The 15,477-nt window shown below is 38.7% G+C and overlaps 1 protein-coding gene across 1 annotated transcript; it reads right to left on the minus strand.

Annotated features, from left to right (window-relative positions):
• Nucleotides 1-1,108: 1,108 nt before the first annotated feature.
• LOC119018620 (APAF1 interacting protein) lies at nt 1,109-15,073 on the minus strand. Its single transcript, XM_037096433.1, has 8 exons — nt 14,923-15,073; nt 10,156-10,224; nt 8,730-8,830; nt 6,486-6,534; nt 6,257-6,374; nt 4,895-5,030; nt 2,269-2,436; nt 1,109-2,105 (listed from the first exon to the last, which is right to left on the minus strand). The coding sequence occupies exons 2-8, from the start codon at nt 10,219-10,221 to the stop codon at nt 2,006-2,008; spliced, it is 738 nt and encodes a 245-aa protein (XP_036952328.1). The 5' UTR covers nt 10,222-10,224; nt 14,923-15,073; the 3' UTR covers nt 1,109-2,005.
• Nucleotides 15,074-15,477: the final 404 nt, after the last annotated feature.

Genomic DNA, 15,477 nt, shown 5'->3' on the forward strand with positions numbered 1-15,477 from the left:
CGCTGGAAGGGCACCCCAGAGGGCACTTTATCATGTTTATCGACCACAGGGGCATCCAAAGGGCACATAAACCTCTGGGGCTTTTAACTTAGAAAATCCTGAAAGTGCTAAAATGAAAAAAAAAGGATGTTTTTTTTTTTTTTTTTTCCCCTTTTTTTGGTGTGTGTCCATTCAGAACTCCTGCACAAATAACGTGATATCACTAGTACAGGCAATATTCTCCAGTCTTAAATATGTTGTTTTTTCATTAGGTTCTCCACAATCTGGCGACCTCTGGTAATTAATTTGTGTAATTCTTGGGGGTCTTGACCCCCAGCCAATGGCCTACATGGCCTTCAGTGGAGGACAAGGGTTTGCATAATTGTGTCACCCCTTGCTGCACTGCTAACTGATGCTAACTAGCTACTGACAGCTACAGTTATCGGTTCCATTAGCAACAAGTAAAGCTATCCACAAGGATATTTTGTAAATCAGGAGCTGTAGCTGTCATATTTCATAGGACTCCTTTGAACTTTTCTGTGTTTCCTTGAAGTGACCAGTTGCACACTGTTCCTTTGAGCTCTTTTATTCAGCCACTAGGTAGTTTTTGGAAAGTTGTCTGTGCTCCTGTTCCAGTGCGGACTATCCACCACAGAGCCCTCATATCATGCAAGCCTTCTTTGTCTTCATATTCCATTCTTAATATGTCTGTTGCTGAACTTGGCTGGCTGACTGCCTATAAATATTAATACAAATCCATAATGGCATGAATATTGGAATATGTAATATACACAATATTTGGTTTCAGCTGCCAGGGGATAATCCGACTGAGACAATGCTGAATACTTCAAGAATGGTTTTCTTTTTTCATCATTTTTCAGCTTTTTAACGCATCATTGCTCGGAAAAAAACACTGAAAGGCATCACTTCAATAACAGCGAGACAAAGATCTAAGATGCCTTTGTGGACAATGACACTCTGGCATTGTGAGCATCACAATGTCCTTTTTTATGTTATAGTGGTGCTGCTGTTCAATTTCTTGTGCAAAAGAGTTTACCAGAATTCCTCATTAATCATAAGTTGGGGAAACTTGGCAGTGTTAGCACAGTACAAAAAGAATAGTTCTTTGTTGTTGTTGTATTTTTTTTATTTCTTGCATCTTTTTTTTTTCCTTTTTCAAATAAGCCTGCGGCATATTTGACAGTGCTCTGTTTTGAGCAAGTACAGTGCTGGAAGCAATGGGATGGTGGCAGCAGAGGGAGCTTGTTAAAAGAACAACAACTCTGGCTTTCATGAGAAATGAGTATGCAGAGAAGTCATGCTGTGCAAGGATCTACGAGCATTGTGCAATGCCCGCACCAAATGCACTCGCCTTGTGCTTGTGGGGGGGGGGGATTGAGATGGAAGATGTCCATGGACACAGCAAGGGTTCCTTTGACGCAACACAGGGTTATTTTCACTGACAGGTGTTTGACAAGATGACCACAGTCATTTATGTGTGTGCCATTCCACAAGTATGTGTATTATACTTGCTGTCTGAGGCCAAAATATGGCTCCAAAAATTCAGAAAAGATTTTTCACTTACACAGAACATCTGACATCAGTCTCTGTGCCTTGAATTAAAAAGAAAAAGCAAACAAAAGAAATGGTTCTCAAAGTGGAGACTGGTTTACATCTCAAAACTTTGTTTTTAGTTTATTTCAGCTGAGGGAAAACCCATTACAGACCCATTTAAATTCATAGCATGCTCATGCCTGATGTACAGTCGAACCTGAATAGGAAAGCTTTTGAACCTGTGGACTATGATCTGAAAGCTCCTCATTCATGAGCTGTCCCACAGTGCTTTGCAGCGTACCTCCGGGTGCTTCCGGATCACAGGCATTCAATCTCCTTCAACCCCACCATCAAATTTCATCAAATTTGAAGCAGGCCAGCGTGAAAGGCAAATGATTACAATCTGCTCTCCTGATTGAACTCCACTGACCTCTCTGCAACAAATGGCTCTTTTAAAAATCACCAGTGAATGTCAAACTATTCCCTTTTCTTCCATTGGGAGGGCTGAAGGGTCCAGTCCACTCTGCTTCATCTGGACAGCCATGTCGAACAGGTAGTCATAGCATTCACACCTACAAAATGCAGCAGGAATGTAATTGTTGGAGGAGTTATACAATCTAAGTGTAAACAATCTAAAACCTTTTTTTCCATATGCCTGTAGTACAAATATATTAATATGCTTTTGGTCATGAACAAGATCAAAGAGGTTAATAATGCCAGAGGTAAATAACTCACATGGTCTTTGCCTTTTCCCAGGACTCCCCCCAGACGTAGACACCATGTCGGCGGACGAGGACAGCACAGGAATCTGGGTATTCTTCCATTGCCCGAGCCATCCGGTCTTTCAAGTCCCTCTCCTCTGGTGTATTTTCAATAATAGGCACTACCAGGGTGTCATCATAACTGGATATGTGCAGGGAACAAAACAACAGATTACACCCAGGCTGTTAAAGGCTGAATATGAGACACTTTGAAAATTAATATAGCAGCAAACAACTATTTGCCTTGTAAAGCCTCTATGTTGTTTTGCCAACTGCATGTGAGCGATTTTGGGAAAGACAGTTGGGTTGAGACTCAACAATCCACTGTCTTTTTCAGAAATCACTGCAGGTTTAACTACTTGGGGCTTGGACTTTTGTCATCAGACCTCTGTCAGATCGAGGCTGGGTAGACAGAAACATGCCTGTTCCAAAAACCTGACACTGTCGTTTGCAGTAAAGTCACTCTGATTGTGAGGCAATCAAATCAAAGCAACACAATGACTGAATGAGGCATGTAGCTCAGGAGGCAGCTCAGGTCGATCCCTGATCGCAGGGCTGGTGGTTTGAACTTCATCTCCTCCAGAAAAACCCAAACTGCTCCTGATGATCAGGCCTGCAGCCTTCCTGGTAGCTCGCTGCCATCAGTGTGTGCTTAAATGAATGTGTGATTAAATGTGTTAGTCACTCTGGATAAAATCACTAACTTAATGCAAGGATTTGCTCTTTTTCTCTGTTGTATATCATTAAAAGTTTGAAAGAAATCTGAAGCCGTCACCTCGGATCCTTTTCACCGTTTTTTTTTTTTTTTTTGGACATTTACAGAGTGAATAATGAATCAAAAACATGAATAATGAAAATAACCATTTTGTCCTACCGTAATCTAACAGACTCCTGACTGCCTTCTTCCAGTTCTAACCAGAGAGAAAGGACCTAGTGCTCTGCCAACATGTTCTCCTTTTTTCTGCTGCCTGGATGTGTAAGGACTAACGAGCACACCGTCAAATCTTTGAACTGTTAAAGTGTTACTCCCATCTGGCTTTCCCATCAATGCTAGAATGTGAAGTGGATCCTCTAAAAGAAATGAGGCAATTTTAAATGACTAAATGTATTATTTTACACAGTACCTGATTTTATGCACAAAATAAAACGTAATGAAATTAAGTACAACGTATTGAAGGTCTTTTTAGAAAATGTGGAAAAAAAAAGGAGAAAAAAAAAGAGCCCATGACTGTGTTTTACAGAGGAATTTCTTAATCAAGACTCACATGCTTCAGCCTGTGATTTGCATCAGGGTTACTGAGAATACTGGGATATGACAGGGCACATTCTTGTAGGAAGTTTATGTACACATGGCTGCAGACTTAGATGAAACTGTACTCTACATGTGGTTAATTTAAGGTTTTACGGTTACGCTTTTCTTAACCCAGCTCAAGACAATGAGCCTAACATGTTTGTTTCCACAGCAAGGTTGGCACCTGGGCAATGCCTGAAATTTCGACTGTCAGATTGAGTGTGATGAACTTGACAGTGATTTTAACAGTCCTTGTTGAGCAACACGGTAGCATGAATCAGAATTTTTTGCATTACAATTTTTCTTTTAATGAAGAAACTATTAGATTCATGGCGATGTGACATTTGTTGGTGTCTGTACCAGAAACATGTTTTCTTACATCTGTATAACATGATCTGTTGGCACTACAGCACTTTTTTATCCAAGTGTTTTGTCACATTTTACTTTATTAAAAAAACTGCAGTGTCTGCAATTTGAATATTACACTTGGACATATTGCGTTTTTTTTATTACTAATTTTGTTACTGTGCAGCCCTACTGGTGAGTGAAATATACTGAAATATTTTGAACATTTCCAAGGTGTGTGTCATCCTGTACTATTGTACTCAGGTGTTTATTCCTAGGGTTGCTAACTCCAGTGAGATGAAAAAGGTAAGGCTTCTGACAGTAAGGTCAAACTTCGATTTGTGATGCACTGCTGTCGGTGCATTGCTGCTGCTGCTGAGTCACACAAAACTAAAGTAGTTACAGAACTACACAGTATATTTTTTTTTTCCACTGTGCACGGATTCTTGTTGGTACATGGTGTTAATCGAGGTGAAAAGTAACTGCCTTTTCTGTTCAAAATGAACTTCGATATGACGATTAGGTTCAGTCAGATAGTTGCCCGTGCCGTTACTCTGCCGAAAGGGGCAAGACTCTGAGGTCTATTATGCATGTTGTATGTTTGCATTTTTTTTTTTTAAACATGAAGGAAAACGGTTCCAGAAGAAATTGAGAGTGTAGTTACAATTGACTGTAGCTCTCTTGAACTGCAACATTTCACGCAAATGAAACAAGCTTTATTTCAAACACGAGGTCGAGCAGGGTTGAGCCTTTTCTGAAGGACTGGTCACTGCCCAGTTGGAGGCGTTCACCCTTTGGGTCTTCCATATTTGTCATTCGAGTCAGTGAGTTTGCAGCTTCAGTCTCTACTATGACTGGCAAGACACTTTCATAACCAAGACTTTACAAACCTCCACTTGTCTGAGAAATGCAAATGCTTGGAAACTCTTTGGACCCCACTAATCCTTGCTGCTTGATTACATACCGATAGTTGGTGCCTGAGGTGCCCTTACGAATCCCCTTGATCATCTCCTGATGTGTTATCCTGAACTCTCTGCCAGGATACAGCAGTGTTGCCATGACAGCAGCCTTGGAGTGGGTGTGTATAACTGCCTGTGCCCCTGTATTTTAGCAAAGGAAGAACAGATTATGATTTTTGAGTGTCGTCTACTTGTATGGTCTTTCTTTAACTGTTATTGTTAAAAAAAAAAAGGAGAAAAAAAAAGAAAGAAAGGTGAGCGAACACATGCCAGTTCCCCTCAGGGGATGATCATACATCAAGGCTGAGGTAGGCTGTGAAATTCTTTTGTAAAATTTGAGTTTCATTTGTAACGGTAGTGAGTTTCAGAGGCAAACTGAAAACTTTCAAGTGGTCTTCAAGGATTGAGGGGATGAGTATTTGATATAAGAATTACATTTTGAAGTGAGTTATTTCATTAAATGTTGACCTTTAAATTTGACTTTTAATGCTTTTATTCAATGACATTTTTCTGGAATTTTATCTAAAAGCAATATTTAGCTATAGCTAAATGCTTATTTATTATTTTATTTTGTGGGCTTTCCACCTTTTGAGCAAATGGGAATACCACAGGCGGATTTTCTCTGTTTTCTCTGGTCATGTAGCCAATTAAAAAAATATCTGAATATTTTTACTGCATAAACAGCTCAATTTTATGCAAGGGCCATATTCCCCATTATGAAATACCTCTTTAGTAAACATGAGCATACAGGAACATGCATCACAATTTTCATGATGTTGTTAACTCTGGTGCACGGGTTTTTAGTCCGCTGGTAAGAAGAAGAAGGAGGAGGAGAATTCATACGGTTGGCTTGACCGGAACTTCCTCTGCAAAGATTAAAGCTGGCTTCATCGATTGGATCAAGCCCCCAGGAAGAGCGCCAGGCCTTGAAGCCAGCTGATGGCCAAACCATGTAATTATATCAGTACATGATGCACTGGGGCCCAAAATACTTGTTCCCATAAGCTAACATTGCAAAAGATGTGTCTGTAAAATGGTGAATGACAGTTTTTGAGCCTCAAAACCCCTGCGAAATGACTTGTTTCACTGTCATAACTGGGGCATTCAGTCCAATACAATTTGGAAAGTCCAGAATAGCCGCACAATTAAATAATTTTACCCCTATTCAAGTTAGCTGGGCGCTAAAATGGAAGTTAACCGGCTCAGTCTGCGAAATTCTCAAGTAAGCAGGCTCAATTTCACTTGTTTGCATTTGCTCACAGGGGCTGACAGAATCTACAACATATTTAAGCTCTTTGTGGCTGCTTAAATCAAAAAAAAAAAGAAATTGTTAGTGCATGTATGAACAATGTATATGTGCATCTCACCTCTCATAGTGTAGGCATTCATAAAAAGGGGTGTACACTGGCTCTTCTTCAACTTCTTCCAGGCAGGTGGACAGCTGATGTCTCTCTCCTCCACATCACACACAAACATGTCTTCTGGCTGAGTAACACAGACAATAAAGTCATGATTTAAGGCAAACACACTGATACTTAGCTGAATACTATTTGTACAATAGAACGGTGTTTCACACCGTGGTAAGGACCTGCTTACCTGTATTCTCTCTTTCTGGACACCCGACGGTGCGATGTAGATCTGCTCTCTATGAATCACACAACACACAAATATGTACGTATTTTTATCAAGGAGAAGAAATAGGACAGTAGTGTAGCTCCTGAAATAGGGATTGACAGAGTTTGTTTTTCATATCATAATGGAGCATTTTGGCTGTTGTTGCTGGAACAAAACCTTAAAGAACCACTCAGCTTCTTTCAACCATCCATGAAGGACCCAATCTCCAAGGAATTCAAAATAATTTGTTATACTTAGGATGCAACAGTTTTCTACAGACTTTTCTGCAGTTGTTATGAAAGACCAGCTCACCAGTTATACACAGTAAAGTGTGTATACAAGTCTAGTGCCATTGTATTTGTGGATAAAACTAGTACAAAGCCTTTTTGTTGCTCCAGAGGAGGCTGTATGTGGTGGCTAAGTTGCATTGAGGGTAATGTAAGCACTAGGTTTTGAGAAGAAGAAGAAGAATGTGTGGAATGAAGAGGGCAATATCTCTGATTCTGCTGTGTCTATTTTCATCATTTATTTTTGATCTGTAAATGGAAAGTCCAACTGTGTGATAGGAGGGCAATGCTACATCAGTGGACTGCTTTTGCATCTTAGCCCCAACTGAGTGACAGGCAAGATATCAGGTGATGTGCAGCTTCTTCTCAAGACACAAACGGCTTTACTACTAAACTACTACTACTACTATTTTAAACTACTTTTTTCATAAATGCAGCATTACTCTTTAATGTGCAGATTTGGTGGAGCTAATCATTTTTCCAATCAAAACTCTTTCAGTTGCTTAATCTCCATTGTTCCATGTACTTGCATCTCATTTAGAAGAGCAGACAAGCATTGTAAATACTGCTTCTATGACACTCAAAGAAAATGGTCACTGTTTTTGAATACTTTGCTTGATTAAAAAAATCCAATAATAATTGTATATTATTATAATCAACTGGTTTTCTGTGTTATACACACAGCAACAGTTGATCAGCCCTTAAAGTCTTTGCAGTTATCATATTTTTGCTTAAATTTTCAGAGCCTTAATGCTTCCCGATAGAATGTACAGGATGAAGCCATTGTAAGCTTCTTTATCGAACAACAAACACAGCAGATAAAGGAGTAGCCTATTGATTTTTTTTGTGCAATGTTCAGCGAGACCGCCTCAGGCTCTGAGTCACTTCTGAGTCAAACCACAGCTACTATGAAGAAGAAAAAAAAAAAAAAAAAAAACAGGCCTCAAAACTTAAAATTCAGACCTGCACTCCTGGAAGGTAAAAATACACTCATTAGGATTTTGGTGTGTAGCTGTGTATAAGTCTGACAACACTACTGTCTATTCAGATTGCTTTATGAGTTTCATAAAATAAATCTGCTCTCTTTTATCTTTTTATATTTATAGTAGTAAGTCTTGGAGGCTGAGCTGAACAATTAAAGCAGATTTATAAGCAGCAACAATATGGAAAAATCTGAATGGCTCTCATTTAGGAGACCACATAGATGATGATTGGGGCTTCAAATACCTCCTGATTTTAAAATTCATTTAATTAGGAAATAGTCATTACCCAGTCATTTTAAGGAGTAATACTCTGCAAGGCTGAGGTGTTGCAGTAGAGCTTGGAACTACTTATTTTCTATCTGAATCTAAAAGTATAATTATTTAACAAGATGAAAGGAAATTCTCCTGTGAATCATTTTTAAGTTACAATTTCTTTCCATCTGAATCAAATCCAACACACATGGAGCGGCCGTCAGCAAATCTTACTTGGTTCCATCTGAGGTTTCATCAACTTCTCCTGTCAACTTAAATAAATGTCTGCCATTCCCCATTTCAGAAACGGATTTGCTAATGGGTGGTGCTTTTTTTGTAGCTTTCCTCCAAAACAACACAGATCAAAGATGTTAGTAATAACCTGTCAAAGCTTTCAGTTTGAATTTTGTTTTCTCATGGCAAAACTGCGGTCTTCTGTCCTCACCCCAGATTTGCACACATTGCGAAGAATATGATATAACTGACCTCATGTCAGTCTCCCCCTGCTTTTGTCAGCACATAAATGCTCAAAACAATCTTCACAACAGAAATACATTTTTGGCATGACTGCCGAAGATCAAGGCGAACTAGTGAATTCAGATATAGTAGCCTTTAGGTAGGAGTAGTCACAGTTAAGCCATGTATTAAAAGTAACCATTTCCAGTCCTTCTCAATGTTCTGCAAAAAATCATCTACATACAAACCCTCGTCTCAGACTGATCCCTCCGCCTGTCCCCGTCACCCATCCCAGCTGGTAGAAGAGTCTGCATAGCTCAGGGATGAGTACACGAGGATGCTCCTTCTCCTGCACAAACACAATAATTGTTAACCCATTAACATCAAGTTTTCATAAGTGGTTGTGGAATAAAGTCTTTAAGCTTTAAACGGACATGCTTAAAAGTATAAATCACTGTGCTTTTGATGTCGAAGTGTTGGGTAAGTGCTGCACCAGCAGTCATTGAAACAGCAAACTATTCAAGATGAGAAATGCAGCATTTTCAAAGGAGTCAAAGTACTTGCTTTGTTTTATATCAAGTATGTTTCTTACTGCATCAAACCCCATGAATAGATCACAACCAACAATAAACTGATCCTACCCACAGGTACAGAATGTACAGCAAAATTCAGATTATTCATCTGTGCTAAACAGCTTCATTATGTCCGAAAATTATTAAAACACATCAGTTTTGACTTGTTCTTTAATCAGTATAAACACACACTGGCTTGTTCCCACATCAATCAGATACAAGATTAAAACCACTGAAAGATAAAAAGAAAAAAAAAACAAGATCATTTTCTTAACATGCAAGGGAAACCTTGGGTCCTGGCATTCATCTGGATGCTGACTGACGCGACTCACCCATCCAAAAACCCATCCCCCTCATGGCAAGTGGAAAGTTAGAAGAGTAAATTCAGGCACACGCTTTTCACCTTTGCATCGATTTAAAACCCCCCAAAAAAAGGAGGTTGACGTTTTGGTCGCAAAGATCTTTCTCGAGAATTAAGACTTCTTGGGAAGAGAATCCAAGGTTTCCCAGGAAAACATTTGATTGTAATCAACATGACACATGGCATTCACTTCACCAGCTATTTGTTTTAAAGTTGTGTACGCCAACCTTCTGCCTTAAACACTCACAAGAGCAACAATTTGTATCAGTTCAAAGCTGAAAATAACTCCCATCAAAAACCCAGTTATTACTGAGCCTTGAAAAAAAAAAAAAAAAAAAAAAAAAAAAAACTTAAATAAAAAAAAAAAATCACTATACATTTGAACAATGTCTGTCTTCATTGGGAACTAATGGGCTTGACAGACATGTTATGGGGTTTGGAAGGTACTGAGAGATGACCTAACACTGTTGGTTTTGGTCTCTTCATAGGATTTGTTGGTAATAACTAAATCATTGTGTGTATGCACTGATCTTTCCTCTGTTATGTTCTGAGTCGGGCTGCATCAGAACACTGTCACAGCAAACACATTAATATACAATGTAACCAATGCATACATCATAACTGCTTTGGAGAATGGGTTCATGCTTCCTAAAAGACAATAAAAGCCCATCAAGCTCAGGTGTCGTTCCATCGCGTCATAAAAATGCAGTTCAAAGTGTTTATCTGTCATGTCATGCTTGCCTGTTTGTCCGTGGCCTCTTGACCTGCATCTTGACAGCCGTTGCTGGTGCCACACACAGATGACATACCCTGTGAGTAAACCATTGACAACATTTAGAGATGACAAAATGCCACAAGAAGATGCCTGGGAGAAGGTTGCACAATAACATTGATTTTGGTGTCATGTGAGACATGCTTAGTGCTCTTATGTCACAGTGAAACTGCGATACTGTCATTGTTTTAGTTCCTTATTTTGATTTATTCCCTGCTGAAATTGGATATTGCTGAGATAACCCTTGGGGCAGAATAAGAAAGAACTGATTTACAGTTCTCACAAATTCATCTTCTTCCTTGTCCCCCTACGTGTCAGTAAGGAAGAAAACAGTTTTCCTGAGAAAGAAAAGGCAGATAGGCAGCTCTATTCGGTTTCAGCTTACATTTCTATTTATTCCAATGGTTACATCATAGAAAAACATAACTTTTCAGGGAACTGAACGTAAGTAAAAATGGTGTACCTATTTGGAATTGATCAGATTATTCATTAATAGATAGTTAAAAGTGGAAAAAAAGGTAAAATTGTTTTTAATTTTGTCATAGGATTGGACAAATTAATCTGTATGAGATTTAAAATGGCTACACGGAAACAATTCAAACAAAGACACACACAAGTGGAAAACAATATATATCATTACACGTTTATTCCTGCCACAATTCCACACAATATCCACAATTGGATATGAATATTGATTTTAAGGTCAAGATTCAATTTGATTTTCAGTTTTTTCAGCACTGTCATCTTTGACAACGTCAGACTATGGTTTACTAAAGATCAACAGATCACTGGTTTTGACACCCATCAGATATGTTTTCAAATTATTGTCTTTATTGAACTACAGTTTGACTTTATCCTGGTGTCATTTTGCAGGTTAGGGTTATGCAAGTTCAAGTAATTCCAGTTAAAACAAATATATAATCCTTCATTCACTAATCATCAACAGAAGATAGAAATGTAGTTTGTCATAAAATTGGCTTTCTCAAATATGTCCCCAATAAACTTTCTTCCAAAACAAATTCCAAGAAAGCAAATCATCCCAACATCTCCACTGTTTTCACAGTGACCTCTGGTACCAGCGTCTTGGTGCACACAGATAAGTGTCTGGGAGTGCATCCGCAGGCTACTGGTAAGTTAGCTGCGTTGTGTCATCTTTAAGGTTTTTTTTCTTCTCGGGACATGTACTGCACAAACACATGAATCATCTATTCCAAAGTAACACGTGATAGACTTCTTGCTAAGTAAAGGCTAATTGAGCATTGGCACTGTGATGAGGAGGTTGGCATTTCTTTTTTAGATTTTGTCAAGTTAAAGGTTAACAGTAGTACGCTGAATGTGAACATTTTGAAAACTGTCAGAACCATAACAGAGACAGAAAATCCCTTTTAAATGACACTGAACTGATTGCTACTACCACTCGCCAGTGGTGTGATATTTGTTGGGCTGGCTGTGTAGTCAACCCGATCTTAAGACAGTGTTAAGTTTGTCACCTCGCTAAATTCTATTAAAACCCATGTTCAGCATATTTTTCTCTCACACTACCACTGCTTAATCCGAGTGCTCTCCAGCATCCTGCCAACATGTTTCTGCCAGAAAAAAAAATTTAAAAAAAGAGAATATGGAGAAACGGCTCAAAGTGAGATGGGCGAGATTAGTTCAGGTTAGCCAAGAATATTTACAAACAAAAACAAAACACACATGCAAATAGTAAATTTCACAATTAATATTGTATTATTTATTATTATTTTTTGTATTATTTGAATTATTTTCAACTCCAGAAATTAACCGTTATGCAAAGCACTGTCAATAGTTGTCATGATGACATGTAGGGTAGCTTGTCTTTGTTTGAAATGGTGACACATTTTCAATGCCAGAAAGAAAAAACAATTAACTTTCAGCGCTGATAATCAACCATACGCTTATCATCGCTGACAAGAGCTGATGGCAGTCATGACAGATATTCATTTCCATCAAAAAAGTTTTTTGAGGGCTAAATGGCTGCAAGGACAGTTGCGTTGATTCACATTATACTACATGCGTGACTTAATTTTTACGAGAGATGGATTGGGCTGCAGGACGCTGTACAAACAAACACTTAGAGGGATCATCTTGGCAGATTTGTTAGTAAGTGTTGACAGCTAATTAGTGTCCATTAGCTTGTGTTTAGCTTACAGTAAACACTTAGAGCTTTATTGGAGGAGGATAAGTTAATGTTGATAGATGTTTCAAGCTAGACAGCTAGAAATGCCAGGAGGGCTAAATGTGACACAACTGGCAGGGCAAAACTTGAAGACATTATTACTGCTGATAGAACTGTCAATTTTGTTCTGACAATGGAGAAAAATGCTAAAGAATGCTAAGCAATTATACATCTCAGTGCTCCATGGTACACTGTATCCAGTGTGTGTCTGCATTGTGACAATGCATGCTTGTTTAACATTACAACAGTCCAGTCCAGACATAAAGCAAAGAAGGTGGTGGCAACAAGTCACCTTTAGTGACTAAGGGAAATAAAGACCTGTGTCTAAAATAGTAACTCAAAAATTTAATATGAATACTGTTTTCAGTTGAATACCAACAAATATTTGCATTTCATTGCATGCCACTGTTATTTTTTTTTTGGCATTGGGGTAGAACTGTACATGTCAACACACGCACACACACAAACAGACACCAATGAAATATGACTTTTGTAGCTTATATTATCTGACCAAGGGAGAACATATGACTACATGTGTAAATGAACTTTAAGTTGCAATGCTTAAAGCAAAAGTCTTGCCAAAATTCAACCAAGGGTCTTTTTGTGGATGTATATGCGTCAAACTTTTGTTTAAAAACATAATTACTACGAAAGTGCCACGTTTAAGATTCAAAATCACTATTTTTAAAACACTTAGAAGGCTCGACACAACATGAAACTTTGCTTGTAGTATCACCAGAGTCTCTACACATGAACTCAAGCATTGAGAACATTGTTTGTGTTACACCGAGTTTGCTAAAAAGTAAGTTTTTGAACAACTCACTTTACCAGTTGTTTTTTCCGCTCGCTGCCATCTTCCCAGTTGAGAAGAGTCGATCTCTGAATGTGACGTGGCACTTAATCATGCTCTTAAACGAAAGTTCAACTCAGGTACATTCACAAAAAGACCCTAGGTTGCATTTTGGCGAGACTTCAAAACACGTTGTCACTCACCACAAAAAATATCTTTAAATGTCACTTTTTCTCATATTTGATTTAAAAAAGCTAAATCAAGACATTATTATTAGCTGCAGCACTCAAAATGAACCAACAAGTATATTAAGTCACTCGTATCACTTAATTCTGGGGGGAAAAGTTTGTATTTCACTGAGACGTACAATCAACAAATTCAAATTATGGCTTTGAGGAGAACAGCTCTATTGAAAGGTTTCTTTTGGCTTCTCAGTTTTGTCTTGTTGAGTTCCATGTACTGATTTATACAACAGAAGCTTCTTTACCTCTATTTAACTCCTCTGTAGCTGTTCTAGCAATACAGTACATGTTAGTGCACATACTAATGTATCAAGAAAAACTATGCAAATTTTCTTTTCTTGCGGGTAAAGTTTTCATCAAGTCCCTCCCACTTGATCAAGAGAGTCTCTGTTTCACCGTTGCATACCTATCAGTGATATCATCTTCCCCTGGTCCCGGAGCCAAATTGGATCGAAAACATAACCTTACATAACAGTGCTACACTGGAAAACTGGTATAATCTGATGGGAGGGGAGACATTCCATGCAGTTCACTAAACAGGCACATTGTGCAAACATGGCCACTTTACATTTTTTTTAAGCTGAAACTTCATTGATTGTTGACTTTATTCCTTTGCAACATGAGTGAAACTGCTTTAGGCGCTGAACTTACAGGTGTGATTGGCATGATGTGCAGAGATGCCCTGCCCTACAAATATTGTTCTCTACATGTAAGTGGGGCTGCATGATATGGTTGAAATGTTGCACTTTGACGTGTAACGTTAGTGCTTTGAAAAATATTTTAATTAATTGTGCAGCCTTTGTCATAATAAAGTACTGCGGCACTGCAGAGGTGCCCTAGACTATGAATCTTGCTATCTACTTAGAAGCGAGACCTCGTTGGGGTCTGTACCAAACATCAACATGATTTAAATCGGATATTATTCAGTGAAAGTGAAAAAAAAGAAAAGAAAAAAGACAAAAAAAAAAAAACAAACAAAAACGATTAAAGAATATTCATAACCAGTAACGTTAGTCCTGAACCATATCGCAATGTGTCAAATTAATTGCAACATGTTTTATTTTAACTATACCGTGAAGCCCCAATAAAAGCTGCAGCTGGTGATGTTAACTGGGGGAGAACATGTGGCTTGCTTTTACTTAAGCAAGCTAAGTTACAGTATTCACATTACATCAAGTTTGAGAAGTTAAGCTCCCAAAAATAGTGTTAAAATCTGCCACAGCAAACGAGGAAGTCAGCGCTCATTATTATAGAGGTTGTCTCAGTTCAGCTTTAAGGGTGAAGCTGTTGAATCGTTAGCTAAAGTGTATAACTGTTAACTTATGCCAAAAGTTCTGTGCAGTCGCTGCTAACCTGACGGCTATGGCTAACCAACCGCAGTTAGCCTAACTCTGAAAGCGGGTACGTTTAGCTTACAAACGCATTGTGCTGCAACAAGACAACAGCCGTCTGACCCGCTACTCGTCAGGCAGGTAGAACACACATGCAAAACATGACCACTTACCTTAGGTTGTAAAATTCAGTCCTCGGTTGAGATAGTTGATGTCAAAGACGGCTTACGGAGCACCACACAGTACGTCATCAATGTGCGACATCTAAACGGGACGCCGCATGACGTGAAAGCTGTCAACCGAACCTGTCATTCTCTCTCCCACCGTGATAAATCCACCGTCTTTTGTATAAAACACTTCATCTGTGTCAGAAGAAGCATTGAAATCATTTACTGAAGTTACGGAGAAAAAAAACAAAACAAAAAAACAATGATAAGAACATTCCATTACTAATAAAAGGCCTGCACTCCCATATGTGCAAAGTGTGAAAGAAAGAAAAGTGAATACTTGTGCTGCTGAATGGACCAGGTCAGTGTTATTATTGTACTGTTGAATGGTGGAAACACAACATTCTTCTGTCGTCTGTCTGACGTAAATGCACAGAAACCCCACATTTTCACACTTATTTTAAATTCTGTATCATAGGCAACTGGAGTTTCGTGAAGATGTTTCACCTCTCACCCCAGAGGCTTCTTCAGTTCTAACTAACCGGAGGGGGGGTTAGCAGG

The sequence above is a fragment of the Acanthopagrus latus genome, chromosome 4 (assembly GCF_904848185.1).
Source record: "Acanthopagrus latus isolate v.2019 chromosome 4, fAcaLat1.1, whole genome shotgun sequence".
Taxonomy (NCBI): Eukaryota; Metazoa; Chordata; class Actinopteri; order Spariformes; family Sparidae; genus Acanthopagrus; species Acanthopagrus latus.

What these genes read in the sequence shown, in the direction of transcription:
- LOC119018620 (XM_037096433.1), bottom strand. Translation starts at nt 10,221, where the DNA reads ATGTCATCTGTGTGTGGCACCAGCAACGGCTGTCAAGATGCAGGTCAA. An exon ending in GGGATCAGTCTGAGACGAGG is followed by an intron (nt 6,535 to 8,729) that starts GTTTGTATGTAG and finishes TGTGATTCATAG; the next exon opens with AGAGCAGATCTACATCGCAC. An exon ending in ACCTCAGGCACCAACTATCG is followed by an intron (nt 2,437 to 4,894) that starts GTATGTAATCAA and finishes GCACATATCCAG; the next exon opens with TTATGATGACACCCTGGTAG.